This window comes from Schistocerca cancellata, chromosome 1, assembly GCF_023864275.1.
Source record: "Schistocerca cancellata isolate TAMUIC-IGC-003103 chromosome 1, iqSchCanc2.1, whole genome shotgun sequence".
In the NCBI taxonomy this organism is placed as follows: domain Eukaryota; kingdom Metazoa; phylum Arthropoda; class Insecta; order Orthoptera; family Acrididae; genus Schistocerca; species Schistocerca cancellata.
Window position 1 is genome coordinate 1,086,710,079 of NC_064626.1, and position 20,004 is coordinate 1,086,730,082.

Consider the following 20,004-nt stretch of genomic DNA (forward strand, 5'->3'; position numbering starts at 1 on the left):
CTGTTACTATTAAGTTTGAAACAGAGTGAACGCACTGTATTCCATATTTTCTTGCACTTTTATTTTTCAGAAACTGTGCAAAAAAATTTAAGATTTGGTAAGTTGTCTTTGAGAATCCAGGAATTGGGGTGTCATTGCTGATCCATATGCAAAAGAACTAGTTTTGATTGCAATGTTTGGTACAGATGAACTGATGCACCTACCCTCCTTGTGGAACCATCTTTACATGGACACAGTTTCCACCATGTTTCATAAGCTATTATTGACATCTTCCCCTTCAGATGAGTGCTCTTTCCATGAATCCCAATTAAAACTTTCTTTGCAACATGTTTCTAGATATTCTAAGCCTTTTGGTTTCACCTCTGCCATTGCTATTCATATCTCCAGTGCGCTATTACAAATAAAACTCTACAAACTTGTTCCTTTCTTAAAGAAACTCAGCTGAAGCTAGCTTGAACAACAGCTTGTCCCAAAACTGCTATATCCATGAGTGGCTGGATACCGGTGCACATGTCAGAAAACAGAAGAGAAATGGTGACAACACAAGGCGAGAAGATGCCTGCAGATGGGACTCAAACCTACGCCAGAGTGGAGCAACCAGGCTGACTGAGGGGCGGACCCAACACAACAAAAGCAAGTCATAGCAACCTATGCAACAACCTACATGTAACAAACCTTCAACACACTCCTGTCAACAGGTCAAGTATGAGCCACACCCCAAACCATGACCAAAGAGGAAATCTATATCAAAGCGAAGTCGTCGACGAGTAGACAGTTGTACTGTGGAGACAGTAATGAACACTATCAAATTAAGTACACGACTGACTAAGTGGCTGACGTGTGGTGGTATTTATGTTGGCATGGGGAACACTACTGGCTGGTGTATTCATGTGGGGAGACAGTGGTGCGCTCACTACGCTGTGCGACACTGCCGTCTGTCGTCCATCGAGACCCATTTCTCTGGCAGGCATTCAACTTACTCGGAGCCCGATACCAGATCCCTCCCCATGAAACCAGTGCATAAGAGCAGAAGCACTCCAGAGAGTGCCATGGAAGATGAAACAAAGGTGCAGTCTCGTCGACCGGCCGTGTAAGGGGTAACCACTGATCCACAGGGAGCCACAGGGGCAACAATGGGATGTCCACATTAGCTGCTCTGCATCATATTGGCACTAGAAGGTGGTGGGAGAGGGGCGCTGCGGAGGAGGTGCTGGTGTCTGGGGCTGAAGTTGATTCTGGTGATGGCGTTCAAGCCCCTTCTGAGTTAGAACTGATGTAAATCATCAACTGTAGCTGGCATCCAAGCCTCAGCACTCCCATAGGAGCATGCCCACACTGCGTTGCAAGGGGTACAACACTTGGAAGGATGCAAGAGAGGTTCCGATGGTGACGGTGTCAGCAGATGAAGCAAGCTCCAAGGCTGGTGACCATGGAGGAGCTCCGCAGGGCTATGACTGTTAACTGGTGTGATGCAACAAGTGTTCAAAAACAAAGTAAGGGCTGCTGCAGTGATTGAGGATTCAATAGCCTTTTTCATCTGGTGCTTTAAAGTCCGGACCAGGCATTCAGCTTCACCATTGCAGGAAGGGGAAACAGAGGGCTACAGATGTGTTTGATGCCATTGGCAGCACAGAAGTCATCAAAGACAGAGGCCAGGAATTGTGAGCCACTGTCAGAGACCCATGTGCAGGGCTACCTTTCACTGGTAAAAACTTGGGTTAAGGCAGTAAGGATGGCCTCGATCATGGTGGATGCCGTGCTCACGACATAGGGCTACTTGACGACATGGAACCCAAGAATGGGCCTGCAAAATCAAAATGGATGCAGTTCCAAGGGAGGTGAGGAGTAGGCCTGGAGGCAAAGGGCTGAGGTGTTGCCGCCTGATGCCAGGCATATATTGTTCAACTATGGACCATGTATTTGATGTCACCATTGATCCTGGGCCAGTACACTTGGCAGCATGCCAGTGTCTTCATGTGGGACATGCCCCAATGGCCCCAATGGAGCACATTCAATGTGCGACAAAGCAGTTCTGCTGGAAGAAGCACATCCATCTCAGTGCCCTCCGCCACACACTGTTGGGTGGCTTGTGGAGTATAAATGTAGATGTAGATCCAAAAGGATGACACCATCCACAACCGAGAGATGGTGAGAAAGCTATTTCCGAGGGCAGAGCTCTGTCATCAGCCGATGAGTGAGATAATGAGGCAGCCATGCAATACACAGCAAAGGATCTGTCACAGGGTGGGGTCCCGGAGCATTGCAGTGGTGACATGTGACTGTAAGGGGAAAACAGTCCAGTATATGTCGGCGTTCAGCATAGGTGTGGAAGCAGAGGACCTTCTATTGGTCAAAATCAGGATCTTGGCCAGCTGGTAGATGGGACATCAGCATTAGAATACTGGGCAGTTGGCTTGTACAGGATAGTATAATTGTAGGCACTGAGGAACATCATCCAGCACTGGAGGCATTTCACTGTTAGTTCTGGGAGATTGGAAAGTGACCTGAATAGTGCCACTAATGGCTTGTGATCCATAATTAGAGAGAACTGTGTCCCAAAATGGTAGACATAAAGTGTCTTGGCTGTGAACACTATTGCCTAGGTCTCCTTTCTGATCTGGGAAAAGTTGTGCTGTGCCAGGGTCAGACTTTTGGGAAAAAAGGAAGTGAGGCAGGGTGTGGCTGTCAGCATGGTTTTCAATTTGACAAAAGCCTGCTTGCAAGCAGGGATTCAGGTATAACAGATTCCCTTTTTATGCAACTGATTGACAGGTTGTGCAATGTGGGACACCATGGTTAAAAATTCAGTATAATAGTTGAGCTTGCCTCAAAACATTTGCAATTCAGGGAAGTTCGTCAGGCTGGTTAAGGAAGTGATGGTGACAAAATACTGATTGGTAGGCCAGATTCCCTCCTTAGAGGGCCAATGCTGCAAGTACGCCACTCCTGGCTCAAAAAAATCTCCACTTTTCTGAATGACAATGCAGGCCTGTGTCCTGCAGGGTGGTGAACAGGGTGTGGAGGTTTTCCAATTGCTCCTGACAGGAGAATCCTATGACAGTAAGGTCATCCAAGTAATTGACATAAGCCAATTATGCTGTATCAACTGTTCAGGAAATCACTGGAATACTGCAGGGACTGAGGAAATGCCAAAGGGGTGTTTCCTGTACTAATACAACCCAAACGGTTTGTTAAGGACAACAATGTTCTGAGATGCCTCATCTAAGGGCAGCTGGGTACATGCATCAGCAAGGTTGAGCTGGGAAAAATCTTCCTTTCCCAGTCAGTTTGGTAAGATCTTGCCAGGGAATAGGATTTGTTTCTACCTGCAACTGAACATTGATGGTCATCTTGAAATCCCCACTCATACAAAGAGACCCATTCTGTTTCTGGATAACGATTAGAAGCGTGGCCCATGCAGTGAATTTGACATGTTCAACAACCCCAGCTGCATGCAGATGATTGAATTCTTGCTTCACGGCAGCCCCCAAGGCCACCAGAATGCTCAGGCATGGTAGAAACGAGGCATGGCATCCAGCCAAAAAGTGATGTGCTCCTGAAAGACTGAAGCACAGTCCAAATCCAGTTGAAAGAGAGTTCCAGTTCCTGGAAAGGGATTGCAGTGGGAGCCAATTTCAATTCATCTGAGATAGAAAATCCAAATGCAGTGAAAGTGTCAAGATAGAAAATCCAAATGCCATGAAAGCGTTGAGGTAAAAAATGTTGGTAGCACACGGAAGGTCAACGACAAAGAATGTTAAAGCCAAGTAATGCATATGTAAGCTGCCACAATAGAGAACTACCCACAAAGAGGAATTGCACTGTCTCCATAGGGTGGGAACAAGTCAGGTGAACACATTCAAACCTAAGTTGTCTGATTGATCAAAGAGATGATGGACCCAGTGTCCACCTGAAAATGGATGTCCTGGTGAGACATGTGAAGCATGCAGAACAACTTCTGTGTGAAGGGGTTGTCCTGGGGGACCACTGTCTGCTGCACATGTACTGTGTCCAGGTGTGATCACGGTGCTGGGTACAGCCGTGTCATACAACTGCGATATACTGAGCAGAGTTGTCCCTCCGTGCCACTGTGTGTACAGAACCCCCAACAATATGGACAGTGAGAGGAAAAACACTGCAAGCATGAAGCAAGTGGCCCCTATAGCCATCATCGTGGAGTGGCTGGAGAGTCACAAGTCATAGAGACATTGGACCATGACGAATCACAACACTGCTGAAATCTGGCAGCCATCTTATGTTTATGACACTGCGTTGGTGCACGGGGTGTGAACTGCTGCCATCCGTGTACTTTTGAATGAATGAGTGATTTGCAAGATGTCCTCTAATGACGGGCTATCAGCTTAAATGCCGCCATGCAAAACTCTGGGTCAGGTGCCAGTTGAACCACCACATCATGAATCAAGGAGTCAGCATAGGAAGCTTCACAGCCGTGACTGGCACACATAAAATCACATTTTTCACTGAGTCCTTGAAGTCAGTGAACCACTTGCGGTATGACCGTCCTGGCTGTATATGGCACTGACAAAATTGTAGCCTGGAGGCAACCGCCAGCCACTGTGGCTGAGCGGTTACAGGTGCTTCAGTCTGGAACTGTACTGTTGCTACGGTCACAGGTTCGAGTCCTGCCTTGGGCATGGATGTGTGTGATGTCCTTAGGTTAGTTAGGTTTAAGTAGTTCTAAGTGCAGGAGACTGATGACCTCAGATGTTAAGTCCCATAGTGCTCCCAACCATTTGAACCTGGAGGCAACCACATGGTACCACTGGGCATAATAATTAGTCAGCAGATTGCATATCTCCTGAAAGGAGAGGGCGACGGGGTCAAACAGAGGCGGAAATTTTTGGAGGAGAAAAAATGTGTTCAGCGAAGCCCAAGAGAAAGACTGATCACTGCTATGAATTGTCTGTGACTTGAAATGGCTGAAATGCTGTTTCAGTTGATGCAAATATGTGTCCCCATCCTCTGCTGCATCACTGAAAGGTGGAAACAGAGGAGGAAGCTGGTCCCTTGGGCACAGCAGCCTCTTGCTCATGAAGTTTGCCTGCCAAGGGCTGAAATGAGTGGCTGGATGCTGGTGCACACCTCAGAAAATAGGAGAGAAACAGTGATGATGCCAGGCAGGAAAACCGCCTGCAGACAGGACTCAAACCCATGCCAGAGTCAAGCAACCAGGCTAAGCAAATAGTGGATCTGACACAACAAGAGCAAATTATAGCAACCTATGCAACAACAAAGTACAACGAGCCTTCAACACAACATTGTCAACAGGTCAAGTAAGAGCCACAAACCAAATTGAGACTGAAGAGGAAAAGCAATACCAAAGCAAAGTTGTTGATGCGTAAGCAGCAGTACAGTGGAGACAGTAATAAACACTATCAGATGAAGTACACAACAGACTGAACAGTCAAGGTGCAGCAATATTTATGCCAGCTAAGGGGTACACTATTGGCCAGTGTATTCATGTGGTGAGACTGTGGTACACTCACTAGCCAAGTGCATCAATGCGGCAACACTGACCTCTATTGTCCACTGAGACCCATTTGCTAGAGCAGGCTTTAAACTTGCATGCAGCCCGATAACAAAAAAACTACAGGAACTAAAGGAATGCATGTGAGCAGCTTCCACATCTTGGAATTTACCCTGTCATCTAAAGATATCACATCGACACCTTCTCAGCCCACTGTAGAGGAGCAACTGCTCAGGATTAGAGAAATGAGCTCTGTATACTCACTTTAAACTCACCTGTGAGCCCTGTGATGTCTTCTCTGAACTCACCATCACCATGTCCCTGTAACAGTTGAATCCAGGTACTTGAAATGATCGACTCTTTCAAAGGTATAACAACCCGTCGTTATTTCGGCTGTCACAAAATGTCCGACCTGCCTATATGACAGAAGCAAGAAATAACAACTGATCAATTAGGTTGTTTACATTGTCTTGGAGGAGGTGATGAGAGAAGCAAATATCTTGAATATGGGAGCGATTTTTCATAAATCTGTGCAGATACTGGCCTAAGCGTACAGCATCGACATATTAGCAAGAACTCTGATGGCAATGAAAGAGGCATTCACTTCATTTGAACAGGCAGGCAGGAATACAGGACTAAATATCAATGAGCAGAAAACAAATACCTAGCTGTTGGGAAAGCACACAGGGAGGCATGCCAGTGCGTCACTTTGCCATGCTTCAGTTTTAATTTCCACAGTATTGGACAACATTTCTCCAGTTTTTATGTTATTTTGTGTTCCTCACATTGCCATTTTCACTATACTTGTCAGTTTTTTTGGAATACCCAAGTCACCTAGAGCTTGATATAGTTTCCCTCTGTCTGTACTATCGTATGCTGCTTTAAAATCAATAAAAAAGATGATATGTTCTGACTCCATATTCCTTTTTTTTCCCCCAGGGGCAAATATCTAGTCAATAATTGACTGACTGGGCATAAATCCACGTTGGTACGATCCCATTTCCCTCTGTATTATTGGAAGTTGGTCGTACAGTGTGTTAGAGAGAAAGCAGTGTGATCCCTCTATAGTTACCGCATACCATCTGGTCTCCCTTCTTATAAATAGGGCATATAATTCACTCTTTCCATGTCTGATGCGCTTCCTCTTCTTCCCGTATTAGATTAACCAGTTTCAGAATGTCCATTTCCAATTCAGAGCCTCCTTGCTTGGAAAGTTCTGCTACAATGCTGTTCATTTCTGCTGCCTTGTTGTTCTTTAATTTCCTCGTTGCAGTTCTCACCTCTTCTAGGTTAAGTGGGTCCACACTATTATTTGGGTCCTCTTCCTCCTGTTTTTCTGTTGGGTTCCTTGGCACAACTGGTCTCGGATTAAGGAGTTTGCCAAAGTTGCGACACCGCCTCCCCCTCCTTCTCTTCAAAACTTTTTTTGCCCCTGAAAGGTTTCCGTGCCTTGTTCTCCTCTCTATAAAATAACCTTGCCTCATTTGCACATCGACTGCAATTGTATGAAGTGACTGCAGTGCCACAGTTCTCACACTTGCCATACATGTGGAACTACAGCATGAATGACGGAGGTGCTTTAGCACTGATTTAGCAGCAATGTTTTGATTTGTGAAGTATGCATACCCAACATTAGACGGCACTCACTCCGCTTCTGACCTGTACTGAGGATCCCAAAATGGATCTAAGAAGCCACTCCATAAGACTGATCAGTGACCTCCCAATGACTTGTCAAAAATAGGAGGGTCTTGGCTTCCCACCTGAGGCTCTAATGACACCAGATGAAGAATCTGCAAACAACTTCCAAGCTGTGTCTTCACTGTGTACTTCCAGAATTTAAAAACAGTGTCACCAGAGGCATGTGTGAAATGCTGTCTCATGGGTCAAGGGGTGGGATAAATAAGTGAACACCACCATCCTTTACCAATGGAGCGTTCTCAGTCAAGTTGGTTGTTGTTGTTGTTGTGGTTACAGTCTGTAGCTCTCTGCACTAGTAAATATTGTGCAAGCCTCTTCAATTCTGCACAATTATTGCAACCTACATCCATTTGGACCTACTTACTGTAGTCAAGTTTTCATCTCACTCTATAATCTTTAACCCTCACACTTCTCTCCATTATGAAAATGACTTTTCTTCACAACCTCAGGATGTGTGCTATTGACCAACCCATTCTTTTAGTCATGTTGTACCACAAATTTCTTTCCTCCCCATTTCGATTCATTATCTCCTCATTAGTTACCCCATCTTCTGTATTCTCTGTGGCGTCAATAGTTATGATGCCACAACACAGGTGCACGCTCTCATAAGTTGACAGTACAAGAGAAGACTAACTATGCTGACCACAGCGCCCTCTGGCCGATGCTGTGGAGTTCAGAGCGTGCCATCTTTTTCTCCCCTTACTGATGTTTCTTGCTCGGTACTGCTTTATCTTTTTTGTTCGATCTCCTTGTAACTGAGTGAATGTGCACTCCCACCCTTCACTCTAAGAAATCATTTTGTGTCAACGATGGCTTCGCAACAGGAACAGACTTTGCTGTCCGATATTGTACGGCTTCAGGCTCAGCAAATGACTCAGATGCTTGCTGCTGTGAATGGACTTGTCACACTACAAACTGCAGCTGCCTCGGTGCCTCCGATGCCCCCGCCTGTGCCACAGATGATGCCTACAGCGCCGCCATTCTGTGCCTTCAATCCAGATTCTGAATACTGGCCAGAGTACATTGTTCAGCTCGAGGCCCACCTTGCCGCATACAACATACCAGGTACAGAGCGGCTTGCCTTTTTCATTGCCAACGCCGGTGATGTATTATACTGTGTGCTCCTAAAATTGTTTCCCATCACCCATCCTGAAACTAAAACTTATGCCAAAGTGATAGAAGCTTTAAACTCCCACTTCTGTGACAATGTACATGTGATAACTGCTTGCAACAAATTTTTCTGTCTCCGGCGTAGTCCTACTTAGTGAAATAAATCATGGTTAGCTGACCTTTAGGGACTAACATTTGATTGTGACTTTAGTTGCTCCAGTGGACTCTCCTATGCGGATATCATGATTTGGGACATATAGCGCAGAATGTGGTGGATCACTGCATCCGCGAACAACTCCTAAGATTTAAAAACCTGTCTTTGCAGGAAGTAGTAGACTTGCTGACAGACAAGATACATTAGATATGGCTACTTCAACATTTGACGTGACTTCGGGTGTGTGTACTGTTAGCGAGGCACAACACATGCCCTCCCACCCTGCCCCAGCACAGGAAGCCACGCCGTGCTGCTCGCACGCAAGTAAACAAACTTCCACCCAGGCACCCACTAAGAAACTGAAATCTTATCCGAACTCCTTTCTTGCCCACCCACGTGACAGTTGCCCATCCCGCCATGTACAGTGTTATTTTTGCAATAAGAGAGGACATGTGCAAGCTGTGTGAAGTAAGAGACACACTAATTCTAAGACTGTTGCAAGTTCGTGTGAATCGCGGGGACGACACCGCAATGGAAACTGACGTGATCATAGTTCCAATCATCAGCCTATGGACATTAAAGCCATTTTTTCAAAGCCTTCTGCTTCACGTGCTTCTACAGCTCGTAGTGTGCATGAACAAGTTCTTCCAGGTGCTTCCTTTCGCATTCAGGGTGATTCGAATAAACTTTTTGTGATTTTGAACATTTGTGGACATTCTGTTCACATGCAGCTGGACACTGGTGCGACTGTTTCTTTTCACAACAGATTAACGTATGACTTGCTTGGTTGACCCCCACTTCGTCATTCGCATTTCACGCTGACTGCATTTACTGGACAGGAAATCTCAGTGCTAGGCATGTGTACTTTGCAAGCCACATATGGTGCAATGACAAAAACAGTATCTTTCCATGTGCTCCACTCTAGTAGTGCTCTGAACATTTTTGGCATGAACGCATTTGAACTTTTTGGCCTCGCAATTCGGGATAATGTACTTTGCGTCAATGCTTGTACCATGCGGTCAGTGTGGTCGCACTATGCGACGATTTTGCTGAACTCTTTTCTGATGGCCTTGGTTGTGCCACAGACTTTGCAGCACATGTTGTAGTTAGAGACAATGCCATGTCTATTTTGTGGCATGCACGTGCAGTCCCGCATGCAGAGCGCGATGCCGTAGCTGCTGAACTTCAGCGTTTGCAAGAAAGAGGTGTCATTGAACCTGTTTCTGCTTCGCAATGGGCTTCACCAACAGTGTGTGTGGCAAAAACCAAATGGTCGGCTCTGCACTTGTGCTGACTTTAAGTCTACAGTCAGTCCTCAGACCGTGGTAGCTATGTTTCCCTTACCGCATCCTGAAGACATTTTTGATAAGCTTGGTGCGGGTAAATTCTTTTCCACGATTGAATTGTAGGACGCATACTTTCAAATTCCGCTTGACAAACAGACGCAGCGATGTTTTGTGATCAACACCCACCTTGGATTGTTTAAGTTTCGCCGCCTTCCATTCGGTTGTGCTTCAGCTTCTGTTATTTTTCAGTCTTACTTGCAGCAGTTGTGTGCCACTGTTCCTGGTTGTTCCAATTATCTGGACAATACTGTGGTGTCAGGTCGCACCCCTGACAAACATCTGCAGAACTTACTGTACTTTTGCAGGCAGGACTCAAGTGTAACAGAGACAAGTGCAAATTTTTTCAAACTGAGATTCAGTATTTAGGACATATGATTAACGGACAGGGTATCCTCCTGTCACCGTCCCATCTCCATGTGATTAGGGACTAGCCAGCACCCAGGAACTTGAAAGAACTTCAGTCTGTGTTAGGCAAAATTACATATTGTGTTTGGTTTATACCAAACACAGTGCACATTGCAGCGCCTTTCCTTTTGTTTGGTCTTCGGAATGTGACGCTGCTTCGCGCAAGCTAAAATCTGCTTTTTTGGGTGATCACTGTTTTATTCCATACAATCCCTCCAAACCAGTTGTATTGGCTGTCAATGCATCTTCTCATGGCATTGGAGCGATTCTCTCGCACCACTTTACTTCTGTCGATGCCCGATTGCTTTTGCATCTAAATTGTTCAATTCTGCCCAGCAAAACTATTCTCAAATCGAGAAAGGCTTTAGCTATTGTATATGGAGTGACCAAGTTTCATGATTTTTTTGTACAGTCACAACTTCTAACTTCTATTTAGTCACCGATCATATCCTTTGATGTCGTCGTTTTACCCATCCAAGCCAGTTCCAGCCCATACTTCACAAAAGTCGCAATGTTGGTCTTTGTTTTTGTATAACTTTGTATACCCTAACTACAATTATGAAACTTTGTTTAGGCCTACCGCCCAGCGTGGCAATGCTGGTGCTTTGCTTCGTCTACCTATTGGTCCTGACATAGTGTTTGATTCTTCAAAATTGTCATGCATGTTCACTGATTCACAAGATAAGGATTTCACTGATGTTTTTCTGGTGGATTTTCATCACACTGCTTCTGCGACAGCCGCTGATGTTTCTTTTCAGATTGTTTTGCAGTATATTCGTACTCAATGGCCTCTGTCTGCTACGTAAATTAGTGATCCCCTTGTTCGACGTTACTTTGCGCAACGCCACAACTTGTCTGTATACCACAGTGTTATTTTGTTACGAACTGACAATGATCAGTCTCATGTGGTTGTACCTCGTTCATTGCAGTCGGAAATCCTCTGCTTACTGCACGCTGGTCATTGGGGTATAGTGCGGATGAATCAATTAGCGTGTTGTCACTGCACTTGGGTCGGTATTGATAACGAAATTGAGAATTTGCTTGCTAATTGTCGCTCTTGCGCGGAGCACCAATCTGCACCTCGCCAGTGCTGCTTTGCATGGCTGACTCGTACTGCACTTTGGCAGCGCGTTCATATTGATTTTGCAGGTCCTTTCTGCGACACCCGCTGCTTGATAATCACTGATGCTTACAGCAACTTTCCTTTTGTTGTACTTATGTCTTCTACCACATCTGCCAGTACTATTCGGACCTTGATGGTTATTTTTTGCATTGAGGGCCTTCCTGAAGTTATTGTCTCTAACAATGGCCCCCAATTTGTGTCCTCCGAGTTTGAAGCGTTCTGTGTTACTAATGGCATTCGCCATCTGACCTCAGTCCTGTTTCACCCCCACCCCCACTTGAACGCTTTGTGTGTACGTTTAAGTCGCAGCTGAACAAGTTGCATGCCATGCACTATTGCGAGTGTGCGCTATGGACTTTCTTTGCTTCATATCGCTCCCAGCCGCGCGGCGCCCATTCCCCAGCAGAACTGCTACATGGCTGCACACATCGGTTGCTATTGCAGCTGTTGCACCTGCCGCTGCATGCTCCCACTGCTGCGCCTCGTTCTGGCTTGGCGCCACATGATTTGGTTTTCTATCCTGTTTTCTCTGGCAGGTAGCGCTGGGAGCAAGAGTGCATTCTTCGCCAGCTTGGCTGTGCCTTGTTTGTAATTTCTGGTACCTTCGGCACTGTCAAGCAACACCGGAACCAGATCTGTTTGTGCCGTCCTCAGTTTTCTGCTGCTGGTTCTTTTCCGCCAGACTTGGATGCCTCGCGGCTTCCAACACCACAACCCACACCTTCAACGATAGTGCCTCTGCTGCTTGCGACTATGGTGCAGACGCCTCTGCCTGCGCTGCTGGTCCGGTCTGCTACGTCGTGCGGGTGCCTCTCGTACCCGCCACGGTCCCACCTCCAGCTGCATCACTGTCGGGTTCCTCCACGGTGCCAGAGCCGATGGACTCTGAGGCTGACGTCACGCCGCCGCCGCCATCACCCATGGACATTGTTGCTCCGCCTCTTCATCTGAGAATACCCAGTGGAGGTGTGCGTACTGGGCAGTTTTTGCAAGGGGCGTTTTCCTCGCCCCCTCGCGAGCAGTTCGAGGATGTGGGTGGGCAGCATGTCCCGGCAGTTCAGATGTCTGCCCCCTTAATTGCGCTGCCCCTGGGTCCCTCTCCCTGCTGTCAGAAGCCCTATTCCACAATGGTGCACTGTTTCAGGGGGGAGGGGATGTGGTGTCAATAGTTACGATGCCACAACGTAGGTGCATGCTCTCGTAAGCTGGCACTATGAGAGAAGATTCACACTGACCACAGCACAACAGCGCCCTCTGGCTGACGCTATGGAGCTCAGCGAGTACTGTCTTGATTTCAGTTACATTTCATCAAGAGCAGATGACCTGGAAATATTGCTTCGACTACCAAGTGGGCTAGCTTGCTATCAAGACTTTGTATTAGGTTAGACATGGACTACAGCTTCACACCTATGTGCTCATCCTAGCCAAAGTTATGTATGCCTTTGATATTTATTTGTGTTTTTGACTCTAGTGAAAAGTGTTAAAGTTACATGCAGTACCAAAGTGCTTCACCTCTCCTGCTCCTACTCGCTTCCTTCACTCTTGACTTATATTACAGAAGCAGTTCACAGGAGCAGACCCACATGCCGCCTATCCAGGCGGGATACAAAATTTTCTTGTAGTACCATATTTCAAATCTTATATTCTCTTCTTATCTGGACTGTTAACTGTCCACTTTTCACTTCCATAGAACAAATAATGTCAGGAAAGACTTTCTGACACAATTTTATGTTAACAAATTTATCTTTTTATTACTGCCAGTCTGCATTTTATATCCTCTCTATTGCAGTCATCATTATTTTTTTTTTTCATCTGAGATATCAAGACTCATATATGACTTTTACTGTCTCAATTTCTTAATCCAATTCTCTCAGAATCATCTGATTTCCTTCAACTGCACTTCAATACTTTAATCATTTTTCAGTCCAGTATCCATTTCTTTTAGCTGAGCCCTTGCCAGCTCTAATGAACTGCAACGGTGTCAGCAAACCTTAAAGAAAATCTCTTCTCCCTGGTCTTTAATCCCTTTTCCAAATTTTTCCTTGGTTTCCTTTACTGCTTGCGCAATGTTTAAATGGAATAACATTGGGCAAACACAACAACCCTGTCTTATTTCCTTTTAAACTACTGATTCCCTTTTCTATCCTTTAATTCTTATAACAGTTAGTTTCCAAAAAAACACACACACAAGTTTCCATACAAGTTCCAGATAACTTTTGCTCCTTGTATTTTATCCCTGGCGCTTTCAGAATTTTAAAAAGTGTATTCAGGTCAAAAGATTTATACAAATTTATAAATGCTATAAATTTAGGGTTGGTTGCCTTTTTTTTCCATCTATCTTCTAATTTGTAGATTGAGTGCTGCCTCACATTTACTACATTTCCCCAGAAACCAAATTGATCTTCACCAAGGTCAGTTTTTATCATTCTTTGCATTCTTAACGAAATAATTTGCGTTTGTAATTTGTAGCCATGTCTTATTAAACCAATGGTTCCATAATATTCACATCTGCTAGCAATTGTATTCTTTGGAATTGGAATCATTACATTCTTCCTGATGTCTGATGGTATTTTGCCTGTCTTTCACGTTTTGCATATCAGGTAGAATAGTTATGTCATGGTTGGCTCTCCCATGTATCTCAAGAATGTCAGTAGTATATCTTCACTGATAATTTAATCATTATGTGAGAATTACTTCGTAGCTTTTAACCCTCCAGCAGGCGCGTCAACTTTCATGACGCCACCAGTTGTGATGTATCTCGTGGATACATGCGACGATTTTTGTGGTTTTTTGTTTGTTTACAGGTTCTTTTTCTTTTGTTTTTGTTTTAAATTGCAGTTACATTTATTTTTACAGATTTTACAAATACAGAAGTGAACATCAGTCTCATTACACTTTCAAATTAACAGAAATATTTGACATTTTGTAATGGATAAGTACATGAAATTATTTTAAAAATTGATTTTATTATAGATACAAATAAATTATTGAGCTAATCAAAGCATGTCTCTTTTTACTGATTGTCCTCTACAGAAAGACATTGTTCACAAATTATTTTTGCGTGCTTTTGCAAACAAAGATGTGTACCGCATCTTTCACATGCATACTTGCTGAGACAAGTCTTTTTTGTCTCCCTGTAGCATGACTGGCACCTTTTTTCTTTTCTTATTTTGTGATTCCAAGGATTGTTCAGCATTTTCTTGCTCTTTTCCTTTAGGTTTGTACTTCACTAGCATTGACCTTATATCATCAGGTAGAGTCATAATAAGAGCTCTTCTTATGAGATGATCTTGCAGTAGTCAGAGCCAAAGTTTTGAGGTACTCGCGCCGATTTGAGTATTTATTCTTGTTGCCCAAGAAAATTACTCTTGAGTTGATGCCTGCAATGTTCAACAGGTGGAAAAAAATCACCATAGGCCATCTTCTTGTTGACCTAGCTACATTGTAGGTTGCACAGAGTTTGTCAACTACATCAAATGGTTCAAATGGCACTGAGCACTATGCTACTTAACTTCTGTGGTCATCAGTCGCCTAGAACTAATTAAACCTAACTAACCTAAGGACATCACACACATCCTGCCCGAGGCAGGATTCGAACCTGCGACCGTAGCGGTCACTTGGCTCCAGACTGTAGCGCGTAGAACTGCACGGCCACTCCGGCCGGCTAACTACATCAACTCCAGATTTGGTGTCAGTATAGTGTAGAATAATTGCTGGCTTTTTCTCTAAACCTTCCGAAACCTCACTTGACGATACACGCATACTCAAAAGGAGGACTACAGTTTTCCCTTTTTTCGGAACATACGACACAAGGGTTTCATTCTTGCTGTAGCCAAATACGCTATCATATTGCTGTCTACTTTTTGGTGCTACGAAATTCAATGGCAGTTCCATCTTGTTTTTTTCTAATTGTGCCTACAAACGACAGTTTCCTTTTATGCAGTTCTCTTACTACCTCCAAACTAGTGAACCAGTTATCTGCTGTAATGTTTCTACCCGTCCCATATATTGGTTCGGCAAGCCTCAGAACTACTTCTTTGGCGGAGTTGTTATTCTGAAAGGGTCCTTCTGGTTGTAATCCACAATATATTTCCATGTTGTAAGTATAATAAAGATTGGCATCCCATAGGCAGAAAATTTTGATGCCATATTTAGATGGTTTGGATGGTATGAACTGGTGAAATCCACACCGGCCTCGAATTGCTGGTAGCTGCTCATCAACTGTGACGTTCTGACCGAGCGAGTAATGTGTCTTGCAGTTATTCAAACACATGGTGAACATTTCCCTCATGGCTGCTAATTTCTCTGTCTTGCGCCGTTCTTGTCTTGTGGCTCCATCATCAAAAAGAACACATCTTATTAGGAACAGGAGACGTTTTTCGAACATGGTCATTTTAAAAATATTCAGACCAAGGTCAATTGCTGTCGAGAAGTCGTGAACATTCTGTCGTCCACCACGGAACACACCAGCTAGGTATAACAAGTTAAGAAAGGCTTTTATTTCGGTTGCGTCTGTGTCCTTGAGCAAAGTTTCCTTTTAGATCAGCTATATGCCTGTTAGTGTTGACTACAATTAGATCTAGGATATCATTACTGATGAATAGGCTCCAGTAGTCAATTTCAGTTACCATTTTCTTTGCGCCTCCAACTACCCCAGGCAGTTTGGTTAGTATATTATGAGGCTGTGTCTGTGTTGCTTTCCAAGGCACCTTCCTCCATTTAGTTCCATCCTTACCTAAAATAAAAAATAAGTACATTACACCATTATTAGATATTGTTATTATTACATCTGAAAGCGTATTTATTGTCTTTTCTACTCACCAAAATAATAATGTTCATAAGTTTCCTGCGCTTCATTATTTTCCTCTTCATCAAATTCATGATCTGTGTCCGAGTCTACAGATCGTGTTTCGAGTATATCGTCGGTTTCTGAATCAGTTTCCGCAAGATCATCTTCATCTTCAATGGATACATCATCGTCGAGAAGAAGGCGATGTACTTCTTCCAAATCCTTAGGATTTTCTAGATCATATCGTTTACTCATTTTGAAAGAGAGTACATGTAGCTACAATGAAACGTTGCTTCATTTATAAGACAACAACGCAACTGCCGACTTGTGTACGCTGCAAACAATGCAACAGCTGCAGTCATTAGCAGCGACAAAGCGTTACCCGACTAGGCGCGCTGTATCTGAGTGATACAGGCAGTACACGTTCCCACACCTGACTCATTTATGACCTTGTCAGTATCGGGACAAGACTGAAATTCCTGTGAAGCAATAAGAAAGGTATGACACAAGATGTCGTGAGCCAGCAAACTGTTACCACTGTTCACTGCGGTAATATTAGAGAAAAAGTAGGTCATGTATCTCACAGATACATGCGCGACTGTCGGAGGGTTAAGAGCCATTTCACACACAAAATAATGGTGTATGCTACACAAGTTTTTCAATGGTAGTGTTAAGGCTCATACATGTTCAACAGTGTTTCTTCTTTCAAGTTATAAATCTATGTATGGCATGTTATCATTTGCACTTTTTTATATATCTACAATATTCATTAGTGTTTCATAAATGGCAAGATAGGTATGGCATTCTAGTAAATAACTTCTACAAAAAATAAGTGGTTTATTAAAATCATATAAATTTGAAATGTTTTACAGGGTCCATTATTCACAAATGGTAACAATTACAAAATTGTGAACACTCCTTAATTCTTATTCTGTTCCATTGCAGCTTCAACTCTTTGCTCCTGTATCTTCTTTTGTTGTTTGAGAAAGTTCATGAATGATTCTCTTTCCTTTTCTTCTTCTAAATCTGAAAGAGGGAAAGATGCATGCAAGTTTTAACAACTAAGATTTCAAGTTAAGCTAGGTGAACGTGAATTGCATTACAAGACAAGACTTACAGAGTTCCTGTCTGAAAGAGAAATTCAACAGGTAACATAGACTTAGTCGACAGTAACTAATATTATATATTAGAATTATTATATATTATTACATAGAAATATTATTATATAGAAATATTATATATTAGAATATCTTTGGCTTCCCTCTGACAACCAAGCCTCCATCCTTGCTACCCTCCCTGTTTACCTTTCCATGTTGCTTCATAACCTGGGTTGTGAGTAACTGAATCCACTTTCCCTTCTTCCCTTTCTTCCCCTTTCTCCTCCCTGACGAAGCAACAAAGTTCTGAAAGCTAAGAACGTAAATTTTCTGTTCTGTTTTGTGTATCTATCGGCTGTACTGAGCCCCTCTATCTCTTTCTTAGTAACTAATATTACTGTCTCTAGGAAAACTAAATGCCATAAGCAAGATGAATAGCCACAAATTGTAAATGCAGCACTTTGAAAAGTACATGAGTGTTGACATACTGCCCAGAATGACAATGTAAGTTGACATCTTAACATTGCATTTTCATTTTGACAATGACATCTTGATTAAAATTTTAAAGCGATATGTTGTCTTCAGTCCTGAGACTGGTTTGATGCAGCCATCCATGCTACTCTATCCTGTGCAAGCTTCTTCATCTCCCAGTACTTACTGCAACCTACATCCTTCTGAATCTGCTTAATGTATTCATCTCTTGGTCTCCCTCTACGATTTTTACCCTCCACACTGCCCTCCAATACTAAATTGGTGATCCCTTGATGCCACAGAACATGTCCTACCAACCAATCCCTTCTTCTAGTCAAGTTGTGCCACAAACTCCTCTTCTCCCCAATTCTATTCAATACCTCCTCATTAGTTATGTGATCTACCCATCTAATCTTCAGCATTCTTCTGTAGCACCACATTTCAAAAGCTTCTATTCTCTTCTTGTCCAAACTATTTATCGTCCATGTTTCACTTCCATACATGGCTATGTTCCATACAAATACTTTCAGAAACGACTTCCTGACACTGAAATCTATACTCGATGTTAACAAATTTCTCTTCTTCAGAAACGCTTTCCTTGCCATTGCCAGTCTATATTTGATATCCTCTCTAATTCGACCATCATCAGTTATTTTGCTCCCCGAATAGGAAAACTCCTTTAGCACTTTAAGTGTCTCATTTCCTAATCTAATTCCCTCAGTGTCACCTGACTTATTCCACTACATTCCATTATCCTCGTTTTGCTTTTGTTGATGTTCATCTTATATCCTCCTTTCAAGACACTGTCCATTCCGTTCAACTGCTCTTCCAAGTCCTTTGCTGTCTCTGACAGAATTACAATGTCATCGGCGAACCTCAACGTTTTTATTTCTTCTCCATGGACTTTAATACCTACTCCGAATTTTTCTTTTGTTTCCTTTACGGCTTGCTCAATATACAGATTGAATAACATCGGGGAGAGACTACAACCCTGTCTCACTCCCTTCCCAACCGCTGCTTCCCTTTCATGCCCCTCGACTCTTATAACTGCCATCTGGTTTCTGTACAAATTGTAAATAGCTTTTCGCTCCCTGTATTTTACCCCTGCCACCTTTAGTCAACATTGTCAAAAGCTTTCTCTAAGTCCGCAAATGCTAGAAATGTAGGTTTGCCTTTCTTAATCTATTTTCTAAGATAAGTCGTAGGGTCAGTATTGCCTCATGTGTTCCAACATTTCTGCGGAATGTTCCAAACTGATCTTCGCCAAGGTCGGCTTCTACCAGTTTTTCCATTCATCTGTAAAGAATTCGTGTTAGTATTTTGCAGCTGTGATTTATTAAACTGATAGTTTGGTAATTTTCACATCTGTCAACACCTACTTTCTTTGGGATTGGAATTATTATATTCTTCTTGAAGTCTGGAGGTATTTCGCCTGTCTCATACATCTTGCTCACAAGATGGTAGAGTTTTGTCAGGACTGGCTCTCCCAAGGCCGTCAGTAGTTCCAATGGAATGTTGTCTACTCCCGGGGCCTCGTTTCGACTCAGGTCTTTCAGTGCTCTGTCAAACTCTTCACGCAGTATCGTATCTCCCATTTCATCTTCATGATAAGATAACAATAAACTGCAAATTTATTATGCTTTTCATTTAATAAAATAAAGAAAATCATGTAATAGGAGAATGGCAAACCAATACAAATGTCCTAGACATCTTAAAGTAGGACTTCATCATGAGAAAGTAACAAACAGAATGTTGTGAAAATTTGAGTATTATTAATGAGATAATGTAAGTGATTCTGCTGTCACATTTCAAGTGTCTGGCTCACATGAAGTCCTTTAGCACTAAGTTTTGTATGGCGAGATGCTTGCTGCCATTGCACAGTGAGATGGCCATAGCTTGCTGGGAGGAACACAAGGCCCAGGAGGAGATGGGCTCAGGTAGGAAGCAGCATTCAGTGGGAATTTTCCAGGTGGATGGGGTAGTGTGGGAACAGCAGACAGCAAGTGTGCTGAGTGATCTAAGATGGTGGCCCCAGAAAGTTGGAATATAGAGTCAGAAGTGTAATATTTACTGAAGATACATAAAATGACTTATAGGCATGCTGAGAGGAATCTAAATACAGCTTGTGAATCACAGTAATGAGACAAGCTGAGTGCAAGTCAAGCCTTCTTTTATCCAACTATGTTTATTTAACTATAATTCAATGTTTATAATATATTTAAAACTTGTGGATTGAATATCATCATGCTGTAATGCCAGATGTAGCATGACTTTCATTAAGTTAATTATTATTAAAAAAAGTAAGATACTAATGTTTTGTAAC

At 43.2% G+C, this 20,004-nt stretch overlaps 1 protein-coding gene across 1 annotated transcript in view; it reads right to left on the minus strand.

Annotated features, from left to right (window-relative positions):
- Nucleotides 1-16,930: 16,930 nt before the first annotated feature.
- LOC126163008 (GPN-loop GTPase 1) overlaps nucleotides 16,931-20,004 on the minus strand; it is a 58,990-nt gene continuing 55,916 nt past the window's right edge. The window contains exon 5 of the mRNA XM_049919873.1: nucleotides 16,931-17,139. Within this exon, the coding sequence (XP_049775830.1) occupies nucleotides 17,033-17,139 (107 nt within the window). The 3' untranslated portion in view covers nucleotides 16,931-17,032. The remainder of the gene's footprint in view (nucleotides 17,140-20,004) is intronic.